General features: G+C 36.3%; 1 protein-coding gene across 1 annotated transcript; it reads right to left on the bottom strand.

Annotated features, from left to right (window-relative positions):
* Positions 1–321: 321 nt before the first annotated feature.
* On the bottom strand, positions 322–20,151 carry LOC135469772 (NADP-dependent malic enzyme-like). Its single transcript, XM_064748366.1, has 12 exons — positions 19,863–20,151; positions 17,580–17,863; positions 13,249–13,324; positions 11,597–11,758; positions 8,888–8,991; positions 8,352–8,461; positions 6,456–6,553; positions 5,899–6,012; positions 5,224–5,335; positions 3,727–3,869; positions 3,116–3,286; positions 322–2,458 (listed from the first exon to the last, which is right to left on the bottom strand). The coding sequence occupies exons 1-12, from the start codon at positions 19,941–19,943 to the stop codon at positions 2,210–2,212; spliced, it is 1,704 nt and encodes a 567-aa protein (XP_064604436.1). The 5' UTR covers positions 19,944–20,151; the 3' UTR covers positions 322–2,209.
* Positions 20,152–24,808: the final 4,657 nt, after the last annotated feature.

The raw sequence follows: 24,808 nt of genomic DNA, 5'->3' as shown, positions 1-24,808 counted from the left end.
AAATATGTCTTTGGCCGGAACAATTGCTGGAATGTGAAAGAAACGCTTCATTTTGCCTGTAAAACAAAGACTTCAATTGGTGTGGCCTTATAGGAAAGACAAAATGTACAAGCCAATTATTACACCATAGTTCCCAGACTGAGCAGTGAATAGAAAGATAAAGAACAGAATTACACAAGAGGTGCTTGATTTCAGTACCTATAGTGATATTCTAGAGGCTGTAAATCATATGGCGAGATCATCTGCTTAATTATGAAGTCAAAAAACAACAACAAAAAAGATAAATTTAACAGTGATTTTATTTTCATATGGATACTTGGAATTCAGCTAAAACATAAAAATAAAACCGGTTGAAAAGATTATACATATAATATAAAATCCACTTGAAAATAATAAATCTGCATTTAACAGTTATAATAATAATGTGTTTTTAGAGAGTAACCTCAGCCTTACAAGGAACAAATCCACCAGACACTTTAACTGCCACACTTTCATCATACACATACTCCTCAAAAACCGTGCCACAGATATCATAGCTGCAGCTTCTTTTAGAGATTGCTCTAATGTAATGACAGAATAGGGTACAGTACACTGGAATGCCAATAATGCTTTAACATTTGATACCATGACTGGTATTGGAATGCAATAATTATTTAGTTTTAACTGTAAAACAATAACCTATATAAACACTGATTTATACTGGTCATGAAAATAATTAAAATATCACATACAAATATAGCAAACTGACAAAATGAATTTCAAAAACATTATCTTTTCTCAAAAGAGAAAGGAGACATATTTTGGCCAAATAAAACAACGAAAAATGGAATTTGATCTAAAATGTATTGTGTAACCTATGCATAATATGTATCATACCATAATCACTTTAAAATAAAAGAAATTAATTTCTGTTATAAAGGGAAAAAGTAATGTCAAAATAAGAAAGCCTTATATTTTACATAGTAAAATTTTAACATCAATGCATAAGCAAAATTTTGTTTCTGTATCGCTATAAAAGTAGCCACTTCTCTCTACTATCTCAAATATTCTATTTGTTTCTGACAGTAACAAAATCTTTACTACATATATAGCATGGACTGTAGAAAGTAATAAATTTAACAAAGTTTTCTAAAAAATTTATGATGATGTCAACCAATAAGATATACATCTTTTAGCTTTATGAACATTCAAGTTGTTATCATATATTTGGCTACTATATTGTCTGGCTTACATTTAAATACAATCACATGCAGTGGTTCGTAAAAGAAAGTGTATATCCATAAGAATATACTGATGGTCTGAACCACTACAACCTTAATGGTACACTGGAACAATAGTGTACTTGCATACCATACAATTCTAAAAACAAAATCATTTTCAATTAATACAGGATGTTGAGAAGGCTGTACCTCCTGATCACCTTGTTCACGCAGCTATAATAATTTCCCTTTTTATACCAGTAAGCATAAAGTAGACGGGAAATATAGGGGCCTACAGTAACTCTTAAGCACCTACCTTCATAGCATTTCAAGTATTTGTATTCAAATAACACATCCTGAATGTATTATCGTTTGTCTAAATGTAATTGTTAATAGTTAACAAAGCAGCCAAAGTAGCCTACTGCACATTATATGCCACACTAATGTATGGCAACAACAATAAATAAGAGAAACGAAGAAAAACTATATGTATGTTATGGTACACATTCATGTGTACTTTGGAAATGAATAAGAAGAAATTAGATTTAAGCTAAATGGTATAAACAAACATACAATGAAAAACAGACTTAATCCAGTATGTTCGGCAACATTGCTAAGGGGAGAAATTGGTCTAATCTTGATAAATTATGTGTAATGCTGAATTTTTCAATTCTCAGTAAGAAAAGCAACCCATACATAATTGAAAATATTAACAAGATTTACTTAATGCTCAGAGATGGTAGATTTTTGTTTCTAACACTTGCAAACATACAGTACTGTTCATCCAAAATACACTGTAATTGCAATTCTAAGCTCCACATTGTATATTGTCTATTCTCATTTATGTACATGTACATGTACTATCAATAAATAAATGTGGTAAAACCAGCAGACCCTTTATCCATTCATATTCTACTCAGCGATGCACTCATCCCTCAGATAATAATAACATAATCTGACTTTCTGTGACAGAAAAGCAGCAGACATAACTAATAACATTAACAAGAGCTTTATAGTTTTCCACTGACTGGCCAGTCATATATGTGAGGTATAAAACTCTCATAGTTGGTATCATACTGTACAGACTTGATGAACTCTAATTTGTCCTTGGGCTCTGGGAATCTGTGAGCCATGTTGTTTCTGTACGCAAACTCGACCACATCTGCAGCGATCTGTGTGGAGACAGTGAGGATGTCTGACAGTGGCGGGTACACACGTCCCTTGTCCAGGTCGTTCTGTGTCACTAGCTTGGCAAGAGACTGGAATAAGATGTGTAAGCATTTTCATTATTCATGTTATCTGATGAATACAACAGGAACAAGTATTATATAACCAATGTGTGTAAACTTATTTACTTGAGAGTTCTTTAAATTTATTAATTAAATTGATGTTAAATTTAATTTGTTTGAGTGTGGTTGAACAACATATCCTACTCAAGAACTTCACACCTATAAAATGGACCATCACTTTACCGGTGGAGAAACCTGAGTGCTGCTTAAATCTTGATCTAAGCCATGTTAATGTAAGGAGATAAGCTGAAATGTCAAAGGTCAAATTCCTACCTTTATATACATGTATGTTGGAAAAGAATCAAAAAGTTATTTTAAAGCATAAGAGTTTCTCATGAACTGATAAGGACATTTAACACCAACTATGTCATCACCAGAGACTTATCTGATTAAAAACAAACATATTATTTTATACCCATTTTATCGTAATACAGGTATGTCTTCACCATATGGTTTCATTGAAGTTACACTAGGTGTAATTTGCGACGGCTTCCTAGAACCAGCCCCTGGAGTGTCACACTCACTATATGTACTGTTACAGATCCAACACGGCTGCCAGTGCAGTTGTCACCTATAATTATAATATTGGGCATCTCAGATGTGGATCAGCCTCAGAAAGGAGCATACCTTGGCAGAGGTGAGGAATATGTCCTCTGACACAATACGGATGTCACTAACAACCACAGCGAGGGCCACCCCAGGGAAGATGTAGGCATTATTCCCCTGACCAGGGTGGTAAGTCTTGCCCTTTAGCTGGACTGGACTGAATGGTGAGCCACTGGCAAACACACACTGACCCTGCAATGCGAAACAATAAATCAGACATCAAGGCAAGGAGAAATTCTCAAATAAAACAGGGACTTGTTACACTAAATGTCTCATAACCACAACAGTTTTTAAAAAGTCTAAACTGAAAAGAAATCTTTATTAGAACCAGATGACTTTTTGGAGAACAGCATTTTCATACAGTAAACCACGGAATTCGCAACCAAAATACCCAAAAACATGTTTCTTCACTATCATTCAGCCAACTTTTAAAACACTTCAGCACCTACAGATCTCATGGATAGAAAATATTTTATCTATGGCACTAGCATGATTGAATTCTCCAGGAAATCTACTATATTTACTCTGTACATTTTACAATGTTGGAGAAACAACATTTACAAGCAGTAAGGTAACCCAGTCTTTGCATGGCTGTCTGCAGTTTACCCCGAGTCACCTGCCCCGTTACCCACCTCAGTAGCTTTGTAGGCCTGCTCTGCGGTGCATTCGGCTTTACTCGTCGGGTTACTCAAAGCAAAGATGATGGGATGTTTGTGATTTTTGGCCATTGTCTTCAGCAGTTTTTCTGTGAAGGCCCCAGGTACAGCTGCTGCACCTGTGTAACAGTTTACCAAAACGCACTTGATTGATTGCTCTTTTTAAATTAAATACCATGTTCCTAACATTGTTTGTCCATGTACCTGTTTGTTGGAGGGTGTCACAGCCTTCAGTTTCAGGTTGGCCACCATTCTGAATACACATTTCCATTTGTCTTGACAAAAACTTAAAGTAGATCTCCAGAGTAGAAGTCTGCTGTAACTTGTTGAAAGTTAGGACAGAAATGATTACGGCCATAACAATGTGCAAAGCCTAGAAGAAAAGTAATGAAATTCAAACCACAACTCAATTCACTCATGCATGTAGGCTGTCGTCAGGGCCAACATATAGTGCCACTACTAGACGAACTTTGAGCAGGTGTCCGAATACATTAAGTAGCCACTGTTTACAAAAAAGTGTTTTTTTCTCTTCGTCGATTTAAGAATCTAAGAATCTATTCTGTTGGCTTTAAGAATCTTTAAAAGTCTGGAGTTGAGAATCTATTCTTAACTGTGTGTTAAGTCTGGAGTTGAGAATCTATTCTTAACTGTGTGTTAAGTCTGGAGTTGAGAATCTATTCTTAACTGTGTGTTAAGTCTGGAGTTGAGACTCTATTCTTAACTGTGTGTTAAGTCTGGAGTTGAGTGTCTATTCTTAACTGTGTGTTAAGTCTGGAGTTGAGAATCTATTCTTAACTGTGTGTTAAGTCTGGAGTTGAGAATCTATTCTTAACTGTGTGTTAAGTCTGGAGTTGAGAATCTATTCTTAACTGTGTGTTAAGTCTGGAGTTGAGAGTCTATTCTTAACTGTGTGTTAAGTCTGGAGTTGAGAATCTATTCTTAACCATGTGTTAAGTCTGGAGCTGAGAATCTATTCTTAACTGTGTGTTAAGTCTGGAGTTATGAATCTATTCTTAACTGTGTGTTAAGTCTGGAGTTGAGAATCTATTCTTAACTGTGTGTTAAGTCTGGAGTTGAGAATCTATTCTTAACCATGTGTTAAGTCTGGAGCTGAGAATCTATTCTTAACTGTGTGTTAAGTCTGGAGTTATGAATCTATTCTTAACTGTGTGTTAAGTCTGGAGTTGAGAATCTATTCTTAACTGTGTGTTAAGTCTGGAGTTGAGAATCTATTCTTAACTGTGTGTTAAGTCTGGAGTAGATTCTTAACTTATAAACCTCGACTTGTTTCAGCTTCTCATACCTGAGAATAACTCTTTTCAATATTTCTGTCTCGAACTCTCTTTGTAAGTTTAACATTCAACCAACAGGCTGTTATATTACAGTACGTGTATATGAGCATATGGAGACAGGTGGAACTTAATGAGTTTGAAGTCTACAACTGTCATAATCTAGAAAAGGTAAATATGTTACCTATAATGGCTGTTGGCTTAATGGCTTCCACAATGTCCTCCAGCTTGTCAATGGGTTTATGATCTTGGGCAAACATCTCTTTGTGACCTGTCACTCCTCCCCTGGGCCGATTCTACACACACAGGAGAACAGAGATAAGTGAATAACTGACACCTGAAGAAAATGAAATACTTCTACACTCACATATACTCTTCATTAATCTATTTATTGTACTGGACCAGGTATCTAACACAAAATTCAATAGCTCCACGGCTGTTTCACATAATAAAGAAGTAGAGTAACTCTGAAAAACAGAAGTCCTGATGATGGCAAAATATAATGCTGAAATATTGAGTCAAAATGAAGTTATACAACATAAGAGTTACATTACTTATGTATCCAATGCCATGTGTGGAGACTATTCAGGGTGACACTCAGATCACTGCATCTCTCAACACCCGATTAACATCTGGGTAGGACCACAAAAAACAAAAACAAAAAAAAACATGAAGTTTCGGGTAAGCATATCGGGTTTTCCAATGCACACCCTCATTACCAAGTGTTGCTCTCTGGACTACTGGCCTTTGCCATGTAAGCTTCTGGTATTATAGACAAGTCTTGAATGGGTTAACATTTCAGGTCTCACACATTCAACGTGAGAAATTACTGAGCAAGGATTAATGTTTTGCTGTGTACCTTGACAATTAATCCTTTGGAATCCACCATCCAGATCTTTTTGATGGCTTCTTCTCTAGACACACCTTCAGCCTGCATCGCCATGACAACTAGCAATGCAATTCCTATGGATGCCTGTTAGAATAAAGAGTTTAATCTTTCAGTTGTGAATAAATATCATCACAAGCTTTACAGTTTGAGTTGGAAATACAGTTTCTCATATCTGAGCGTCACTGAATTACTATATAGACAAATTAATCTTTGAGGTATTTTGGTTCTTCGATTTTTTTTTTCTTCACAAAATACACGGAATAGCAAAGCGAAATGTGTTCATCTGTTTGCATGACAAGAGTTGACTCCTAAATAGTTTGATTTAGCAAGTAAATAAAAAGCATAGAAACAAGATTTCCATTAATGTTAACATGTGGCAATTAATAATTTCCTGTAATGTGTAGTTCTTTAATATAAAGGACACTACACTACTCACTGCTACTAGAATCTGAAACCACAGCTGAATCAATTCTACATGTACACCATACAGCTCACTAACTGGTGGTTATATTCTGTGCAATGCTTACCTCCCCTGCTCCCTGGAACACAAACACATTGTCTGACAGTTTCTTTCCTGTGATTTTCAGACTGGCTATAATCCCTGCCACAGCTACAGCCGCTGTACCTGAAAACAGATGATGTTTTGCGTAATACACTGTAAAATTTAATGCTAAATGTAATTAAAGCAATTAATAAAAAGCTGTCTTTGAATTTTCCAGATTCCCTGCTATCACTGTTCTCGCATACAGCTCAATACAGGTGAATACTTGCTTAAAACTGTTATTAATGTGAATAATTTTTCAAATGTTTAATCTGGAGTTTCGGCAAGAAACTTTTCACACCCTACATGTTCACTTTCTGCTGACAATTACCACTGCGGACAACATGGGTATGCACAACATACAGGTGTATGGGCAAATGCAGACAACTAATCAAAAAATCAAAATGTGAGAATGCATAACTTCAGGTTATCTTGCATAATTTGTTACATGCACCATATGATATTATAGTTATGTCCCATGAAACAGATGGTTTGCAATGGCAACAATCTTTGACGTAAGTTTGTGTACCCAAAATGACCATAAATTTTGTCCATGACTAACTTGCCCATTTTTCCTGATTCTGAGAGTTTTATTGAATTCACAAAGGTGTTTTGAGGTTTGCAATGAAAAGTGTAATGATCAGCACCCAAAATAACATTTGTGATGATTATATGCCTCTAAAAGTTCACTTTTATGGGCGAAATTTTAGGTCATTTAGGGTGGATTGCCCATTGTATACCCTTACCAACCAAGGGCCTCTGTCCTGCTTATCACACTTCAGACACCCAGTGCGCAATGTCCTAAATGACCTAAAATTTCGCCCACAAAAGTGCATTTTTAGAGGCAAATAATTGTCACAAAATATTATTTTTGGTGCTGAAACTTGTAATTTTCCAGTAGAATGTCATCCCTGTTTCAAGAAAACCTCAAAACACCAATCTAAAACCAATAGAGCTCTGAGAATAATCACACATGGGCAAGTTAGTCATGGAGGACATTTATGGTCATTTAGGGAACTCAATCTTACATCAAAGATGGCTGTCACTGCAAACAACCAATAGTCAAAATATGCCCAGCACAAATTTGCTCATCAATGAGTCGAAAACTTAGAAATTGTAGCAAGGCTACCAAACAGCTTGCCTGTATGAGACACATAAATGCAAAACTTCAGCTCAATGCATAAAGAACCGAACTTGTGACTTTTGTAATTTACAGTAGATAATATGCTCACATAGCATCAGTGATGGAACATCTCCCTTGTGTCATTGTGCTTGATATGCATTGAAAACTTCAGGTCAATAAATATACAATACTTTTTAGGATATCAGCCCTAACATTTTGTTTAACAGTGATTCTAAAACACAATACACTAATATTCCCCTCATGCTATCATACTCTATATGTGTGCATTCCATGAGCTCAGTACCTGCAGTACTTTTTAAGATACCACCCCTAACATTTTGTTTAACATTACTTTCTCTATTATTGGACGCTGACACTCAGGGCATGACATAAGCTACGCGTGTACTTTATACAGGTGAGCTAAACATGCGCAAAGGAAGAGAACTCATAAAACAAATTCAAAATGTGAAAAAACAACCTGTAGTGCACAACTTCAAGTCTCTCTTTACTTCTTTTGTGTAAGTTTGAGAATCCTAACAATAGAAGAACTATGCTACACACCAATTTCAGCCGAAAGTCCAGATGGAAAAAGCGACCATGTGGTGGGGATATAATACATAAAAAATGATCATCTAATGCATAGACCATTACAATTCTCATTGTATACACCTTCTCAACAACAAATGACATAACTACATGTATGGACCTATTTTCAACAGCAAGAGCTATAAACTTTTTTTGAAAACAAGAAAAAAATACCTTGAATATCATCATTAAAAACACAATAGTGGTCTCTGTATTTCTCCAGAAGTCTGAATGCATTGGCATTTCCAAAATCTTCAAATTGCACCAAAGTATTATCTCCATATCTGCAAAATTAGTAATTGAAACATGATTTCTTTAGTGCAGTTATCATATTTAAAGAGGCAGAGGGTTTTGGAATTCAATTGAATTTTTGCTATTGTTTTAGAACAACTCAAAAAATACCTTTCACAAAATATCAGTCTTGTCTATGCACATGTTAATAAAATTATGAAGAGTCACATTATAACTTTTTCAAACTATAGATTATTTTAACCCTATAAATGGTACATGCACACATATGATACTTACTGAAAGGCACTATTTTTAGCTATTCTTAGTAAATACAGATAATTTGATTTGATCAGCGGATGTAGATTTTTTGCACTAAATCTTGGGTATAACCTCTTTAACTTCAAAAAATTTCATATAATCACAACTACATGTAGTCAAGCTTTATTAGAAATTATTATCTTTGGTAACTTAACCCTTACCTTTTTGTCACAGCTTTCATGAATTCATCCAGTAACTTGTCATACCTGGGGCCTCTTTCACGCTTCTGTTTTAAGCCAATGTACAGGGGATCATCTAACAAAGACTGAAATACAGATTTAAATTACTTCATCATTTGTCTGATTGTAAAATGACACTGTTACACGACCTTACGAGGATTATTTACTTATTTCATTGGTGTTTCACAAAGTACTCAAGAATATTTCATTTATACGACTGCGGCCTGCATTATGGTGGATGGAAAACGGGTAGAGCCCGGGCGAGATCCACGACCAACCGCATGTTGCTGGCAGACCTTCCCATGTAAGGATTACAAGTGTGAGCGGAAAATAAACAGAACTCTATACTATGTATGCAAGGTACTTGATATAAAGAATGTAACAATAATGACCAAATGAGAATAATTTAGACAAGATCACACAAACTCATGGAATGCACCTTATGTTACACCAATCATATTTCATGTTTTATGGGCGAGTCAACACTAAAATATTCAAAAGTAGAATAAAAATAAGACTGAAAATCCACCTTTAGATTTTGTACCATCTTTATGTTTTTTATGATTTTTTCCTATTTTTCAAGACTCTTCTATAACATAAACATAGTTTTAACAAGAACAATTGCTGAGAAAGTCCCCATTTCACACAATTTGAATGATATTTCAGTTTCATTTTTATACTCTCCTCTGGCAATGGAAAATGATTCATTCTGCTTGTAAACCCAAAATTTAAATTTCAGTGGCCCTAGTCACACAGCAAACAACATTCAAACACAAACACAAAAATGTGCTGAGAAATATGGTTAACTGGCTTTCAACAACGGAGAGCAAAACATCTAGATACGACTTCAAAAATTGATAGAGTACCATAAAACATTTTTGAAATAAAGTACAAAATTAGTACTTCATACATAAAAATGCACATTAATTTTAGTTTATTCAAAATCAGAAGATATCTTCTTTAAAATAACCTGTACATATTATGCCACCGTTTATAAGTCAATGCTTTTCTTTCAACATTTACAAGTAAATGCTAGTTTGGATATGAATTATTTGTCTGGTATATCCTTATAACCTTTATGCAGACCTACACACCTATCTTGCTCTCTTATGACCTGACCTTGGGACACATACTTTGGACATCTCATTTTCTTTAAACTGGGAAATGTAAAACCAAGCAAATATTCTTGTCGGTTTGTAAAGTAGTTCAGGCCTACTGTCAGTGACCTGTATGTAGCCATACCCCCAGCTATACTGTGATGGTAAATCAGATCTAGGGTCTGTTTGACAGAGTGTGTGTATAGACCTTATACCGTTATATGTACATGTACGTATGTATGCCAGTATTCACCACTATGGCAGCCAGTGTCATGCACGTAATGCTTTCTATGCTATGACAGTGAAATATAAAATCTGCTTTCTCCCCACCCAAAATGAATCCTGCACATGCTCATCACATGTACACGCTTACTTTGCAAAGTCGTTAAAAAAAAACAAAAAACATATATATATGTACAAGACACTCATGTACTTACTTTATTCAGTTCTGACCTCGATGTACTTAGGTGGATGTACTTATTACATTCAGTTCTGACCTCGCAATTCAGAGAATTTTTTTCTTCATGGGAAAGACAAAATATTTCAGCTACAACTCTGAGAGCACATACTGGCATGGTCTTCAATTGTTTGATTAGCCAGTCTGTAACTACAGCATACATGTGATGTTGGCAGCCATTATTTGACTGTTCAGAGACCACAAACAGGTGTACTGGCTATCAAAACACCAGAAATAATAAATTGTACACCCACTAGTTATTTTAACACCATGGTATCCAGGTACAGATGTACGTATTTGAATCATGCGTACAATGTTGGGCGAGATACATACAGTTAGATAGAGTAAACAAACATTACAGCTGCCACAAGTGTTTCCAATTCTGGGACAGCACATTACATTAATCTTTAGACATATATATACACATAAATATGTCTGTCATACATGATTTGGTCAATTAGTGGTGCACAGACACAATGTCTGCTACAATATTTGATATTCACAGAGGCGTTACATTGATACATTTATCACTGTACTCTTATTAGCTGCGGTAGGAGCAATTTCCCTTATGCTGTTAAAATGATTGTATGTTATAACATTTGCTTCACTATACATAACTGAAACATACATTTATTTAATGTGAAAGCATACAGTAAATAATGTATTTCATCAAATATTTCATCAAACAATCACCTGCCTTACAAAATTGATGAAAAATCATGTGAAATTTTATGTGATTAACATTAAAATCCCCCGAAATTCAACGACAATTTAGATATTTTACTATAGTATAAATGTACATACCAGGTATGCAAATTTAAGCATCACCTAGAAAAAAAATTTAAGGTTCTGATCCCAAACTTGTTCTGATCTCAAAAGGTGTTTTGAGACTGCATAAAGAAATTAAATAAAAAAAAATTCAACTCCAAAATGATGCTTTTGGAGAGTTTTTAGATGTGTGAATGAAAGAAATTTATATGAAAACTTTTTTGTTCAATTTACCTGTTAGTTTTAATACAGTTTGATTAGTTTCGGGTCCCAAATGTTTTCTGGAATTAGAATGGCTCTAGATATGGTCCTGAAATAATAGTGACAATAATGCCACAATTAACTGTTGTGAACATCAGTCTGACTTACCTGGTTATCTGTGCCCACATCTATCATGATAGGGAGACACTGTGAGGGTGTTACCCCAGCCAGCCCTGTGTACAGGGCCAGTTTACCAACAGGTATCCCCATCCCATAGGCACCTAGGTCACCCAGGCCCAAGATACGCTCCCCATCTGTCACTACAATGTACTGTCAACACAATCAAACATAACAGATAATGTTCAAAATACCTTCAACACTCCAGCATTAGTTTGAAATAGTAATTTCCATATCTCTACATTTATAAGTAAAGAGTTCAAATGATCCATGAGCATTGAGACTGTCCAGTATTAAATAATGATTCCAATGTTTGGCTTGGACACTTTACAATGCCAGCAAACTCAAGAGTAGTATTTAAAACCACTTGGCCATCCTACATGTATAACTACAAAAGTGTGAAGATTGCTGACGCGAGAAAAAGGTAAAACAATACTGTGTAAACCAGCAGAATTGTTTCATACAAAAGTGGATGACCCATACAGACAAGTCCAGGAATAGGTAAATGTGATTTATATTGTACAATGAAGTATGATCTAGGTCCACTGTAGGTCTGCCATGTCTTTTAACATTCTTTTTGTACGCAACAAGAGATTTATCTCCTAACAATGAAAGTGATGAGAATAGTGATACTTGTGTGAAGTTGGTAAGTTAATGGGTTAACTTGGTTGTTTAAGCCATTGTGGTAAAGTCATGGAAAGGTTCATTAAATTGATGCAATGCTAAATAATGATGTGACCATGGTCAAACACTCCTAACACCAGTCTTTCTACAGCAGTTCAGTCTATAAGCCACACAACACTCGTATTTCACATTTCTGAATTTTGTTTAGGAATAAAATAATTAATTTGCAATACTTGTACTGCATGGTACCTGATATTAACCCATAATTATAAAAAGATGGAATGAAGGGAAATGCTCACAGCAGAAAAGGGAAATGTTCACACCAGAAGAGGGAAATGCCCACAGCAAAAATGGAAAATGCCCATGGCAGAAGATTGACATGCCCACAGCAGAAGAGGGAAATGCCCACAGCAGAAGAGCGAAATGCCCACAGCAGAAGAGCGAAATGCCCAAAGCAGAAGAGGGAAATGCCCACAGCAGAAGAGGGAAATGCCCACAGCAGAAGAGGGAAATGCCCACAGCAGAAGAGGGAAATGCCCACAGCAGAAATGGAAAATGCCCATGGCAGAAGATTGACATGCCCACAGCAGAACAGGGAAATGCCCACAGCAGAACAGGGAAATGCCCACAGCAGAACAGGGAAATGCCCATGGCAGAAGATTGACATGCCCAAAGCAGAAGAGGGAAATGTTCACAGCAGAACAGGGAAAGGCCCACAGCAGAACAGGGAAATGCCCACAGCAGAACTGGAAAATGCCCACAGCAGAACTGGAAAATGCCCACAGCAGAACTGGAAAATGCCCATGGCAGAAGATTGACATGCTCACAGCTTAGAGGGAAATGCTCATGGCAGATGAGGAAAATGTCCACAGCAGATGGGAGAAATGTACACACAGACAAAGGAAATACCCACAGCAGAGTGAAACACCACACAGATGGTGAAAATGCCCACAGCAGAGCAGGGAAATGCCCACAGCAGAGCAGGAAAATGCCCATGGTATAAGAGGAAAAGCACTGACCTTCACATTATCCACAGGCCAGTTACAAAGGATGTCGTACACATACCCAAGGTCATTGATGGTGATGAACAGACCTCTGAAAAACAAAATCAGTTCATCAAAGATTTATCTGGTAGTAAATAAATAAATATCATCAGGATAGGCTGGTATTCTGCCCTATATAAACACTTCAAGGATAACAAATTCAGTATTACAAGTGCAGGTGTATAATTTATACTGGAGGTGTAATATCAGTACATCTTGCAAGGACAAAACGGCTACCAGTATTTCATCCCATATAACCTGTATAATAATTCTTGGGTATACAGTAGAAAACACCGACTTCTGACAAAACATTATATTATAATATAAAAATAAAGATAGGCCTAACTGTCTAGTGCGACCAACAATATGAAAACTTGAGTATTTTGTGATGTGCTACTGTAGGTCGCAATATATCTACACGTGTATGGTAAGCTTACTGAAATAATATAGGATATATACACCAAAAATTCAGCACATTAAACTGAACTGAAAGAAAAGAAATTTATTCTTTATATAAACGGTAAAGGATTTCCTTCCTGATAAAATTGTTATTTCACCTAATTGGATGTCACGTGATTAGAACATCGATGTAAAAAAAACGATGACATTCCAGTCTGAGTTGGGTGGTATGAAGGCATAATCAATGTACTGTAAACTATCACATTCCTACGTCACGCATCAATAAAACACGCTGTCAAACAAGACGTCATGTATGTTGTTTTCAACAAATAATGCACAATGCTTCGGGCAATGTAACATTTTAGGTGCCGGTTAGTTACCCACATCAAAAATATAAATAACATAAGCCTGAATACCATAAATATTTGTTCTCATGGAAAGTAGATCGATAACCCCTAAAAGAGAAAAGCGGTACCTGACTACTGTCTATGTCCACCAAAAGGCTACCATTCAAAGTATCTTAAACCGGTATTAAAGATTTTTTTCAATCCATTAATAGTTTATAGAAACTTGGTCTTGACACAGCCTCAGCACATCTCCATTACCAAGAGGAAGGTGACGTCACATTTACTCTAGCTCTCTAACATTTTCTGCATAATGGTCTAAGCAGTAGCCTATGGAGAGATAAAAGTTGTCAACTTTGGCGACGAAGGCCAAAGTGATAAATATAGTTGTCTTGGAAATTGGATGTACTGAAAGAACATTTCTTCCACTACTTGAACTGTTGACACACTAGGCCTACTGTATCATTTACAAGGAAATCCAGCGTCCCAGTTTATATAGACAAGCTGCAGATGCACGGCTGTGGTATTTTTCAGGTCGTAGACTCCACAGGGGTTGTGCTGGTGATTTTGATTCCCTATTAAATGTTTACAAAATTGCAATAGGATTTGATGCTTCAATTTTGTAGCCGTGGCTTATAAGATGAAAGCAGTGCTGACCTAATTATCGTCAGAGAAAGCACCTTGGCTGGAGCACGGCATTTCAATAATTTTACTGTATTTTATCAAAGAAAACAGAAAAAACATCCCTTGTATGCGAGAAAGACGAAGGAGCAAAGTTTAAATTCTTCAGTTGTATTAAATTCAAAGAAAAAAATTTTTTTCATAAGGTTTAATTAATTTTAAGTGTTGTCTGGTGAGATGCCGTCTTCTCTTTGCCATAAATCTTCGGCTTTGCTAATGAATTTTGCACTCAATTTGATATTTGTTATTTAGAAACTGCTGATTAAATTATAAAATGAAGAACAAAAATGCATTTGGGGAAATGAATACGGTTTGGGCTGAGACGGTATGCCACTGTCTGACATATTAATTTGTGATACCGTCGTGAAAATATTACACAGCTTGTGATTTGTAACATTTTATGTCTGTGGTGGTCTGTAAATGATACCCACCTGCCACACAATACTTTGTGAAATGACCCTTTGCCTACACGTAACAAAATGGTTGTAAACGATCTAAAATGATGTCTTAATTATGCAGTAGTTCTGTGTTATCATGTCATTTCATTTCGGTGAAATCGCATTAAAATAATAAAGTATGACACTTTTTAGAAAGTATCCTGCTTTTGATTGAGATATGTTTTAGTCAGGGGATGTTTTGTCTTTTATTACTTTATGTTTCATGCAGTCATACATTTAGGTTAACCTTCCACATTTCACATATGTAAGGTTTATTTCAATCAATTCCATCTCCATTTAACATCAATTTGACGACCAGTTGCCAACACAATGATACCATTGCTACGCTCGGTAAGGCATTTAATTAGCTGATGGAAAAGGCCTTGACAATGCACATAATGTACTGCAATCAAGGACAGATCAAACAACTGTGCATGTCATCAGTGGAGGTGCTTAATTGTGACATGCCTCCAGAAATTCAGGAATTACCCTAATATATAAAATCAGATGTATATTATTACTAGAAAGATTCCTGTCATATTCACTTTTCTTAATATACATGTACCAGTAATGCATGAATTTCAACAATTCCAAAATGTAAATGGAACAATAATGAAAACTGCCGAAATATTATATTGGGCATTAGACATATTTTGATGTGCTGCTGGTTTGCAGATAACATTCATAAACATATACGAGTACACATACACATTTAGATCATTCAATTTCACTAAATCAACGCACCGCAGCTGTTTGAGTGCACCACACCACACTGTGCTCTGAAAGACATACATGTATATAGAAGAATAAAACACTGACAAAACATGTTAACAATCTATCTCAGTGGTAACTGCATAGATGAGAAGAGGCAGACACAGGTGCACAGATGTAGGCCTACCTATATCCACTATGTTGGAAATTAGCAGTAACGACAGTAGGTCAATGTCCATCACAACCTTTTGAAAGTCTTTGCTCACAAGTTGTGGATGTTAATTAAGACAGTCTTTTCATGAGTCACTGTTCCTAATTTGCACATAATGCGGGAAATCAGAACTTGTTGATTTCATAGCATTATGTAGATTATAAAAACACGTGAAGAGTACGTCACAAAATAAAGACTAGGCAACATTCCACAAAATCATCTACATGTAGGTGTTCAATGGTTCCTGTAAAGGTCACTGGGCTGAGCTTGTAGCAAATGAGATCAGTAATTACAACAATTAAATTCCCAGGCACAATTTCTTAGCCTCTTCGACAGGTTACAAGGGACATGTGCACCTGTATTATTTCCTAATGCAAATGCAGTGTTTTGGAAAAAAAAATTAACTTTGCTGCTTTTCTTCCTTATTCAAGTTACATGTATATTGTCAAGGCATAAAATACAATTTGCATTATGTCCTCAACCAAAAACCTCACGGACTACTACCCATCTGAATCAAACGTATCCGAGCCTGATTATATATGTATTTTATATGGACAGAGACAGCCATGAAAAAAAAGCACAGTTTCTTTATTATGACCCAAACTGTTAAGATTTGACACACATGCAATTTCTACAGAACCAAGCCCTTGGGAAAATTAGAGCAGCTAGGGTGGTGTCACGTATGTTTAAACACTCATTCTATTATTTGCTTTTCATATTACTCCTTATATACACACTACATTTACGTTTAATATGTAAAATGCTTTTGGTGTTAGCATATTCCCACCTGGCACACAATAAATGTATACTGGAGTGAACAATTATCTTACACAACGCACACCTGTTATTATATTGATAATTGCCATTTGAAAACAGACAGATTTATGTTTCATATTTAATACAACTAATGTGTGTAATTTAAGGGCATTTTATATGCCCTAATTCCGCAACCTTTTCAAAAATAATAAATCATCTTTCAGTGCAATTCATGCCCGTTTTTAACTGAGTTTGGAGATAAAACAACATTGGTTGGATTGGCCAGTTTCAGGGCTTCGCAACAAGTATGATTATCAATCGTCAAAGAATAACGTCTTCAGAATATGCTTAAATAAACGTCTTGGAAAACATGCGAAAAGGTTGAAGAATGAGAGATATACAACAAATGCATGTGTATGAATGTGGCAATACACTTATCTGGTTCTTTGAGGGCATTACATTTCACTCCTTATTTCCCCAACAACAGCTCACATACTACTTTAGCATTCCCCTTCCTCCCCCTCACCAACCCACACGCTCATTATTTCATTTTTGTCAAAACTTGCTACAGAAGGATATTCTAAAATAACAACAATAAATAATGAAAGCTTTTTCGCTGCTCACATACATGCAGTATGCCAACATATCCTGATGAGAAACGAACTTAGGCGTTACTACATGTAGCTTTAACTATTATATCCAAAAAAGAACTGACACAATGTACAATAAAGTACATGTAGATCTACATTTCACATAAATCTTACGTACCTTGGCTTACGGAATATCAGTCCATATTTCTGACATGCCAGTCCAACAGTCGGAGTGTAAATGATAGGCAGCATGATGTCAATGTGAGATGTGACAACTTTGTAGAACAGCTTCTCGTTGCGGTCTTGTAGAGAGATGAGGTAGATGTAACGGTCTAGGTCATTCTCCCAGCGGTGGAAATTCACCATCACTCTTTCCACCTGATGTTGTTGATCAAGCATGGCTGGAGGTAGCAAGCCATGTAAACCTAACACCTGCCTCTCCTTTAGAGAAAACGCCATGCCCTGAAACCAAAAAAAAAAAAAAAAAAAATAAACAAAATAATACGTAATGACACATATTACAACTATTCCCAGCATCTCATGACGTTTTCCCATCCCCGAAATTACAACTTGTATCACCGAAAACTGGCCTGCAAAAATGCACTTTCAGAACCACATACAGGCCTTTGGATGTCAACACTTCATTTTTTTTCTAACAAGAAATTAATCAAACTTCATAAAAAAACTCTTCTTTATTTATCTGATTGGTGTTTTACGCTGTACTCAAGAATATTTCACTTATATGACGACGGCCAGCATTATGGAAACCGGGCAGAGCAACCATCTGCAGGTTGCTGACAGACTTTCCCTCTTACAGCAGGAGAGGAAACCATGAGCTGGACTTGAACTCACAGCAACCGCATTGGTGAGAAGCTCCTGGGTGATTAGGCTGCGCTATGTGCTAACCAACTGAGCCACAGTCCCCCCCCCCCCAAAAAAAACTTAAATGGCCTTAAAAGGTGAATATGAATCAATGAAAATCAAGTAAAATGTTTCAGTTTGTAGTTAAAAATACTATACTATACTTGACCATAAATTTTTGTCCATGACTAATTTTGCAGTGATTTATTTTGCAAAGCTTCATTACAATATCAATTCTAACAGAAGTAAGTTAATTATTCACTGCTCTAGCCGCACACTTCATCTTACATCACACATGTACATGTAGATATTTTCTGTACCCTGCATTACAGTTTAAACCATTCTCTAAAAAACACAGAACCTACAGATATATGTAGCATGCAATAGAGGCTGTAAAATAACAGTTAATTTCCACTTTGATTTCTATCTCTTGTTTAAATGACTTCAGTTTAATTGAATGGCTGACATCTTGCTCAGTGGTATTTCACAAACTGACAGTCAGTATTGCGCAGGACTTCGCTAGCCCGACATCACAGGACAACCAGATTTTTTTTCAGGCTACTAGGAATTGAGACCATGCTGCCGGTTGGTCTACCAAATTTTTAGACTGAACGTGAATGAAGTAAATATCTACTAAACATTATTTGTATCAGTATGATGACTGGGGAACCAATTGCAGAGGTTCATCTATGTTACCTTGCTTGCTGATTGAGTCGACCAGCCTTTCTAACTTATGACTTACGTAGGTATTGTACGAGTGTCAAATGTCCTTGACAAATCTTGTTGAGTGTGGCATAAAACATCAATCAAATAATAAATTTTAACAGTTTAACCAGTGAACAGTTCACTGAGTACAGTGACATTTAGAAACCAAATGATAATCTGAATCATAAAACAAACATTTTCTGGAATGTATTTATAGTGACTAGAATGAATGAAAGCTGAAAATGTCTGAAAGTGAATTTAATAAAGACGTTTACTGCAAATCTTGTTGGGCTAAATTAAAGAAATCTGGGCAACCAAATTTCCTATGTATGAAGGACTACCAGATTATTTCAGATCTGTCTTGCAGATGGAGGGAACAAAAATGTGTTCCAGACTGGTGGAAGATATGTACATTGATTAGTTAACATAATACCGCCACACAATACCCTTCCATTTCATTTTTCTTTTCTTTCTGTCAATTTTTCATTTTTATTTCAGTTCAGCTAAAGTCTAGCTGGTTGAATCATTGAACTTTCTGCAGATATTAGAAATTTAGCTCCATGCAGGAGATGTAGATGTTAAATGATGTAGATGCTTAAGAACTGCATGTCTATACAGAAAGTGTACCTATTGTGGATATCACTACTCCTGTGCAAAAAAGGGAAAACTGCTGTGTCATGATGGTTTTCCAGGGCTGGATGTATGTGGTTATATGTCAAGTCACCATGTATATCCATCTTGCCAAGTGAACTCAAATCACGCCACGCGCGCGGGATGTAAATTCACGGACATAGAATATCGTACAGCTTGAGACGAGCGATTCTTAGAGCCATTAGGACGTACAGCGACGGAAGCCAAAATAAATAATAAACAAACACATATGTATTTGGCTTACCTTATTCAGGTTTGGGTCTCTCATTATATCCACCCCTCGTACTTTCGGAACGGCTATTCGTGCTGGTTTCCCTTCAGCCATTTTTCACGGCGTTGTAACCTCTGTATAAACGAACGATGTCCTCAGATGATGGGAAGAGCCCTCAGTGTCAAGCCTGATGCTATTTTCAACTTCCCAGGACGGCCTCATTTCCCACCAGTTATGCGACGGATGTCCGAAGCCACACACCTTCTCTTTAGAATCGCTGAACCGTAGCAAAATGTGACACATCAAACAGAAACATCCTGATTAAAATAATATTATCCAATAGCTGTGGCTCAGATGTTACGTTTTAACGCGGATCTATTTATCTAATAAAATATCAAAACCTTTCGCCCCTATGTTAGAGATCATTTGGTTTGCCCCACTGTCAGCTGTCCAATAGGGAATCTCTTCCATTGAGGAATGAATGATTATGGATTAAGACCTTCCACTGTGGAGAAAAAAGAAAAAGGAAAGTGCAAACTTCCGTGTAACATTACATTAGCACACGGTCAAAATCGAGGTATTACACAAATAACACGCATACAAACATGTTTGATATTATGATACCGGTACTCGATCCAAACAAATCAAGACAGCTACTTCAGAGTTAAGTTTATACAACATATAGGACCTATGTGGTTTGAATATCACGACAGTGTGTACCGGTGCGTAATATTATATTGCATGTGGGTACATACTCTATACAGCTTTCTTTGACATTTACAGACAGATAGCCTGTCACACTTACAGATGTAATTCAAGCATCATGCTCAGGCTAAACTTTACACAAGAACCTATTATAACACAAATGAGAGACACATAGAGAAAATCTTGTGCTCTTTACTTACATACATGTACATAGATACTGTCACAGAAATCCATCATTTTATCAATCAACGCTAGTCAGCAAAGCTTATTTTATAATCTACTAAGCATAGCCTAATCATTTTACTTCCGAACGCATCGCTTCCTGCTTCATTAATCAACAAACATTAACAAGGGAACATGACGAAAAAAGTACATAGTTTATTAAACCAGAAAAACAACAAGTCATACAATAATTGAATTGCAGTATTACTTGTAACTCCAAAACTCAAGTGAGTATCTAGTACATGGATATATAGGTGTAGATATAGAGCTAAACTGGCTAAACTAAAAAGAAAAAAAAAGAAAATTAAAATAATGGTAGGAATAAATAAATAGTTTAGGCGAAAATTAATTGTTTTTAATAGTTTCTTTCTTTATTTATTCTTCCAAGTCCAACCCATTCATATCAATGCCATTCAAAATCCTCTAAATGACCCGGAACGTAAAGTAAAAATACAAATAATTTTGTGTAACTTTTGAAGGAACAACAGTGACAGATTGGTTTTTTGATATTAGGCTGGGCGCCTTGTGTTTGGACTATAGGCATGTAAACCTAAAATCTGGATCAAGAGCTATATAGCGGCCAAAGCAAATCCAAGGTGAGCTGCAGGTGATCCTGGAGGAAAATCCCCTAATCCGCGGGCTTACAAGTTTTATCTGTGACGTCATAATACGTCGCCTGTTAACCGAACATGAGCGACTGCTGGGGAAATCAGAGCGGTCTATGAATGGAAAACGTGGTGTTAAATGCGGCAGATATTTGTCGTGTCGATAGCTTGTGGAACTAAAATTAGAGAGCATGGGCAGACTTGGGAAGGGCTGAGTCGAATGCAGTAAAAATGTGACAAAATGACAATAGGTATTCGAAACAAAATGTCTAGTTTTGCCGACCTTCTAAAGGTGAGGCCCGCGTCGAGTTACCCATTTGCGACGAAGTGTGAAGTCAGTTATGACAGGGAATTGCCCAGTAGGGAAGTCTCACTTCTACACCGAAGTTCGTCCACCGATTCTAGAACATCTTTTCAAGATTTCATCGGGAGTTTATACCTGGACAGTACTGCATTGCCTCATCCTTCCCTACGAGATCACCCACGGCATCACAGGAAAGCATCGAAATCCAAACTGGGGGTGTGTTTAGGCATCATGCATCTGTTTCTTTGTTTCTCTATTATTTATTTACACAGGTAGCCTGTGGTAAACATGATTTGAGGTACAAGCGAAGACCAAAACAATAAGCTTCAAAAACTTCTAATACTGGTTAATTTGACAAAAAGTGAAAACGTATATTTTACTCTTTATTATCCAAATTACTGACGTGGTTAAGATATGCTGTTTTAAGTCTTCGGAAATTGGCGGCCTGGCCATATATGTATATCTCCATGTACATTTGTGCACTTATTTACTGCATTATTGCAGTCATAATTTGTAGGTTAAAAAAATTATACTGCTTTTATTTGCCTAAATTCATTATAATTTTATGATATTTTCACCTGTGGCAAGTTTTTTTGATGGGTTGGGGCGTGGTGGTAAAATGATGTGTGGGTGGGTAACAGAAAACATTAAAAATCAAGCATATGATAGTTAGCATAGCTCTAACAGCAATTCTACATATTGTTTGCTGAACAACGCACAACTTTTAGATTCTGTCTGTGTGATAAAGTTGGAAAACCAACATTTGGCTGTTGTCAACCAAATGTTCATGCAGACTCAACCACTCTCTACCATGCTGGCATACATGTATAACTGGCCAATGTTGGATTGCTAGCTGGATAGCTGCACATGTAGAAAATACCTGTCACCTGCTATGGACTTTTAGCCAGAGGAACAGCTGACAAGAAACAACATTCAGTTGTCTGATGTTATGAACATTTTTAATATTCATTATGTTTTTATTTCTGAATACATTACTGATCGCAGATGTAAAACGGTGTGATCAGAATACTGTACCACAACTGTTTCCATGGCATATTAAATCCCACAGTTCACGCATCATTTCCCCCCCTACATCAGAATACATGTATTACATTACACATATTTCATTTTTTTGCCAAAAATTGTCACTAGAGTGTGCAGAGATTATCCTGAAATATAACAGAAATAATGGTGATGAGAACTGAAAATTCTTCTGCTGCCTGAACCCATATTCCAAAATATTCCCACAGGAAATAATGCATGAAGTGCCACTGGTCTAAACATGTAACCTTGTGGAGCTTTCTGTTATAGTGTGTTACTGTCTGGCACACTCTTCTGTGGGCCACTGGCTAAAGTTTACACTGTGTACATGTACATGTCAACTCTCATGGCAACTTAATTAGTGGTTGAGAGGTTCGAACATCAGCCTAACAAGCCACAAACCCAGGTTCAGTACTTAGCCCCATCATGCCTTAAAACTGTCCATGTTTGTATTTCTTCCCTATACACGCAGCAGAGAATAAATTGGATGGGTAGGCCAACTAAGGGGGTGGGGGGGGGGGCGTAGGAGGGGTGTTACTAGTTTGTCTTGAATCATTGGCCATAATGTCAGGTGTGTTCAGCATAGTGTTCAAGTGAGGTAGCACCATAAACATGTCGACAGTGGGTCCAGTCTGCTGCAGAGAGATCGACACATCGTTTTGTGATACATATGTATGATTGAAGTTGTTTTATGATCTCCATGCCTGCCCCACAAACATGTATCCCCTTTAGTGTATCTTATGTATTGTTTGACCGCCTCACTTGCCTCAAGTCAAGTGAACTTGCTTTTAAAAAACACATTTATCGATCATGCACTCACTGAATTTTTCAAACAGTCAGTCATGCATTTAGTTTATATTTATACGTTTACTAGAACTGTCCCCTTTCTATGTCAGACGTCTGAACGAAGTATAAGCCAGTGGCAGCATTACCTATATATATATACTCCTGTTAATTCAGCTTATCAGTTTATTATAGGTATTCATGTACATAAACGTGTAGATTGCAGTTTGGTAATCGTTTCATTTGCTTGAAAGGATTATCCAGTTTATACATATCTGGGGCTCAAGTGCATTGATAGGCCACACTGATTATTTATGTAGTTAAAGGAATAGCCAGAGTACTGAGTACTGTACTGCCAGAATACTGTGCCAGAGTACTTCTAGAATATTTTTAAAAATATTATATGTATATATGCACTGTATTAATATGTGATAATTCCAGATATGTTATAGGGCTGTATATATGGATCTTTCAAATGTGCATCACTTGAATTATCTAGCTAGCAAGTGAACTCTAAGGGTGTAACTTAAAACTACTTGTTCAAATTGAAAGGTATATATTTTCTAAACTGGAAATGTATATAAAATGCCAGGATTGATAATTGTTGATTGATGATATTGTTTATTGATATTATAAACAAATCAGCATTCTGCTGGATAATCAGCTAGTGTTACATACAGTCAGAGTAATATATAAAGGCAGTTAAGCAAAAATTTTCTTTCCATCTTTTTTGAGCGCTGTAGTTTGTAACACAGAGGTTGAGCATGCATTGCTATTTTCCCCACTGCCATTATAATGTGAACCATACCATGTGGTATACCATAACATAGTTTAGCCCCCTGAATTAATAATACATATAAATAACCAAAGTCTGTCTACTCTTATTTGTGAGTCTTACTTTGTGTCTTGATAGATGGGAAACTTGAAGGAAATGCTAATATACTTTACACTATAATTACACCAACTGTAATTATTTTTTTATGCGATCTACTAAGAGACCTCAACCTCTTTTATTAAAAAATGAATGCTTTTTTTTAATTCAGTTTGCTCATGGCTACCTCCATGGTTTGACATGGAACACATGACCCTGAAAAGGAAAATCTACAAAATGTTGTCAAAGGAAATAAACAATGTATCATTAGTACATAATAATCATAATAAGCTATTTATATTATAAAGAAATTGAACGATTTCAAAACAAGCCCAGTAATGTACTGGTTCAGAAGCATACTTATACTCTGTTCTAATGTTCTTAGGGCATCTGCACCATTGGAAGCAGTGCAAATAGATTGTTCAGTCTGAAGCACCTGGACAAACTC

This window comes from Liolophura sinensis, chromosome 1 (assembly GCF_032854445.1).
Source record: "Liolophura sinensis isolate JHLJ2023 chromosome 1, CUHK_Ljap_v2, whole genome shotgun sequence".
Lineage (NCBI taxonomy): Eukaryota > Metazoa > Mollusca > Polyplacophora > Chitonida > Chitonidae > Liolophura > Liolophura sinensis.
Note: the sequence above shows the minus strand (reverse complement) of the source record. Positions and strands in the feature narration are given on the sequence as shown.

Coding starts and splice junctions, on each gene's coding strand:
- LOC135469772 (XM_064748366.1), bottom strand. CDS start 19,943: ATGGCTGAAGGGAAACCAGCACGAATAGCCGTTCCGAAAGTACGAGGG. Junction 6,554..8,351: donor TTTTAATGATGATATTCAAG/GTATTTTTTTCT, acceptor ATCTGTTTTCAG/GTACAGCGGCTGTAGCTGTG. Junction 6,013..6,455: donor TGTTCCAGGGAGCAGGGGAG/GTAAGCATTGCA, acceptor TTATTCTAACAG/GCATCCATAGGAATTGCATT.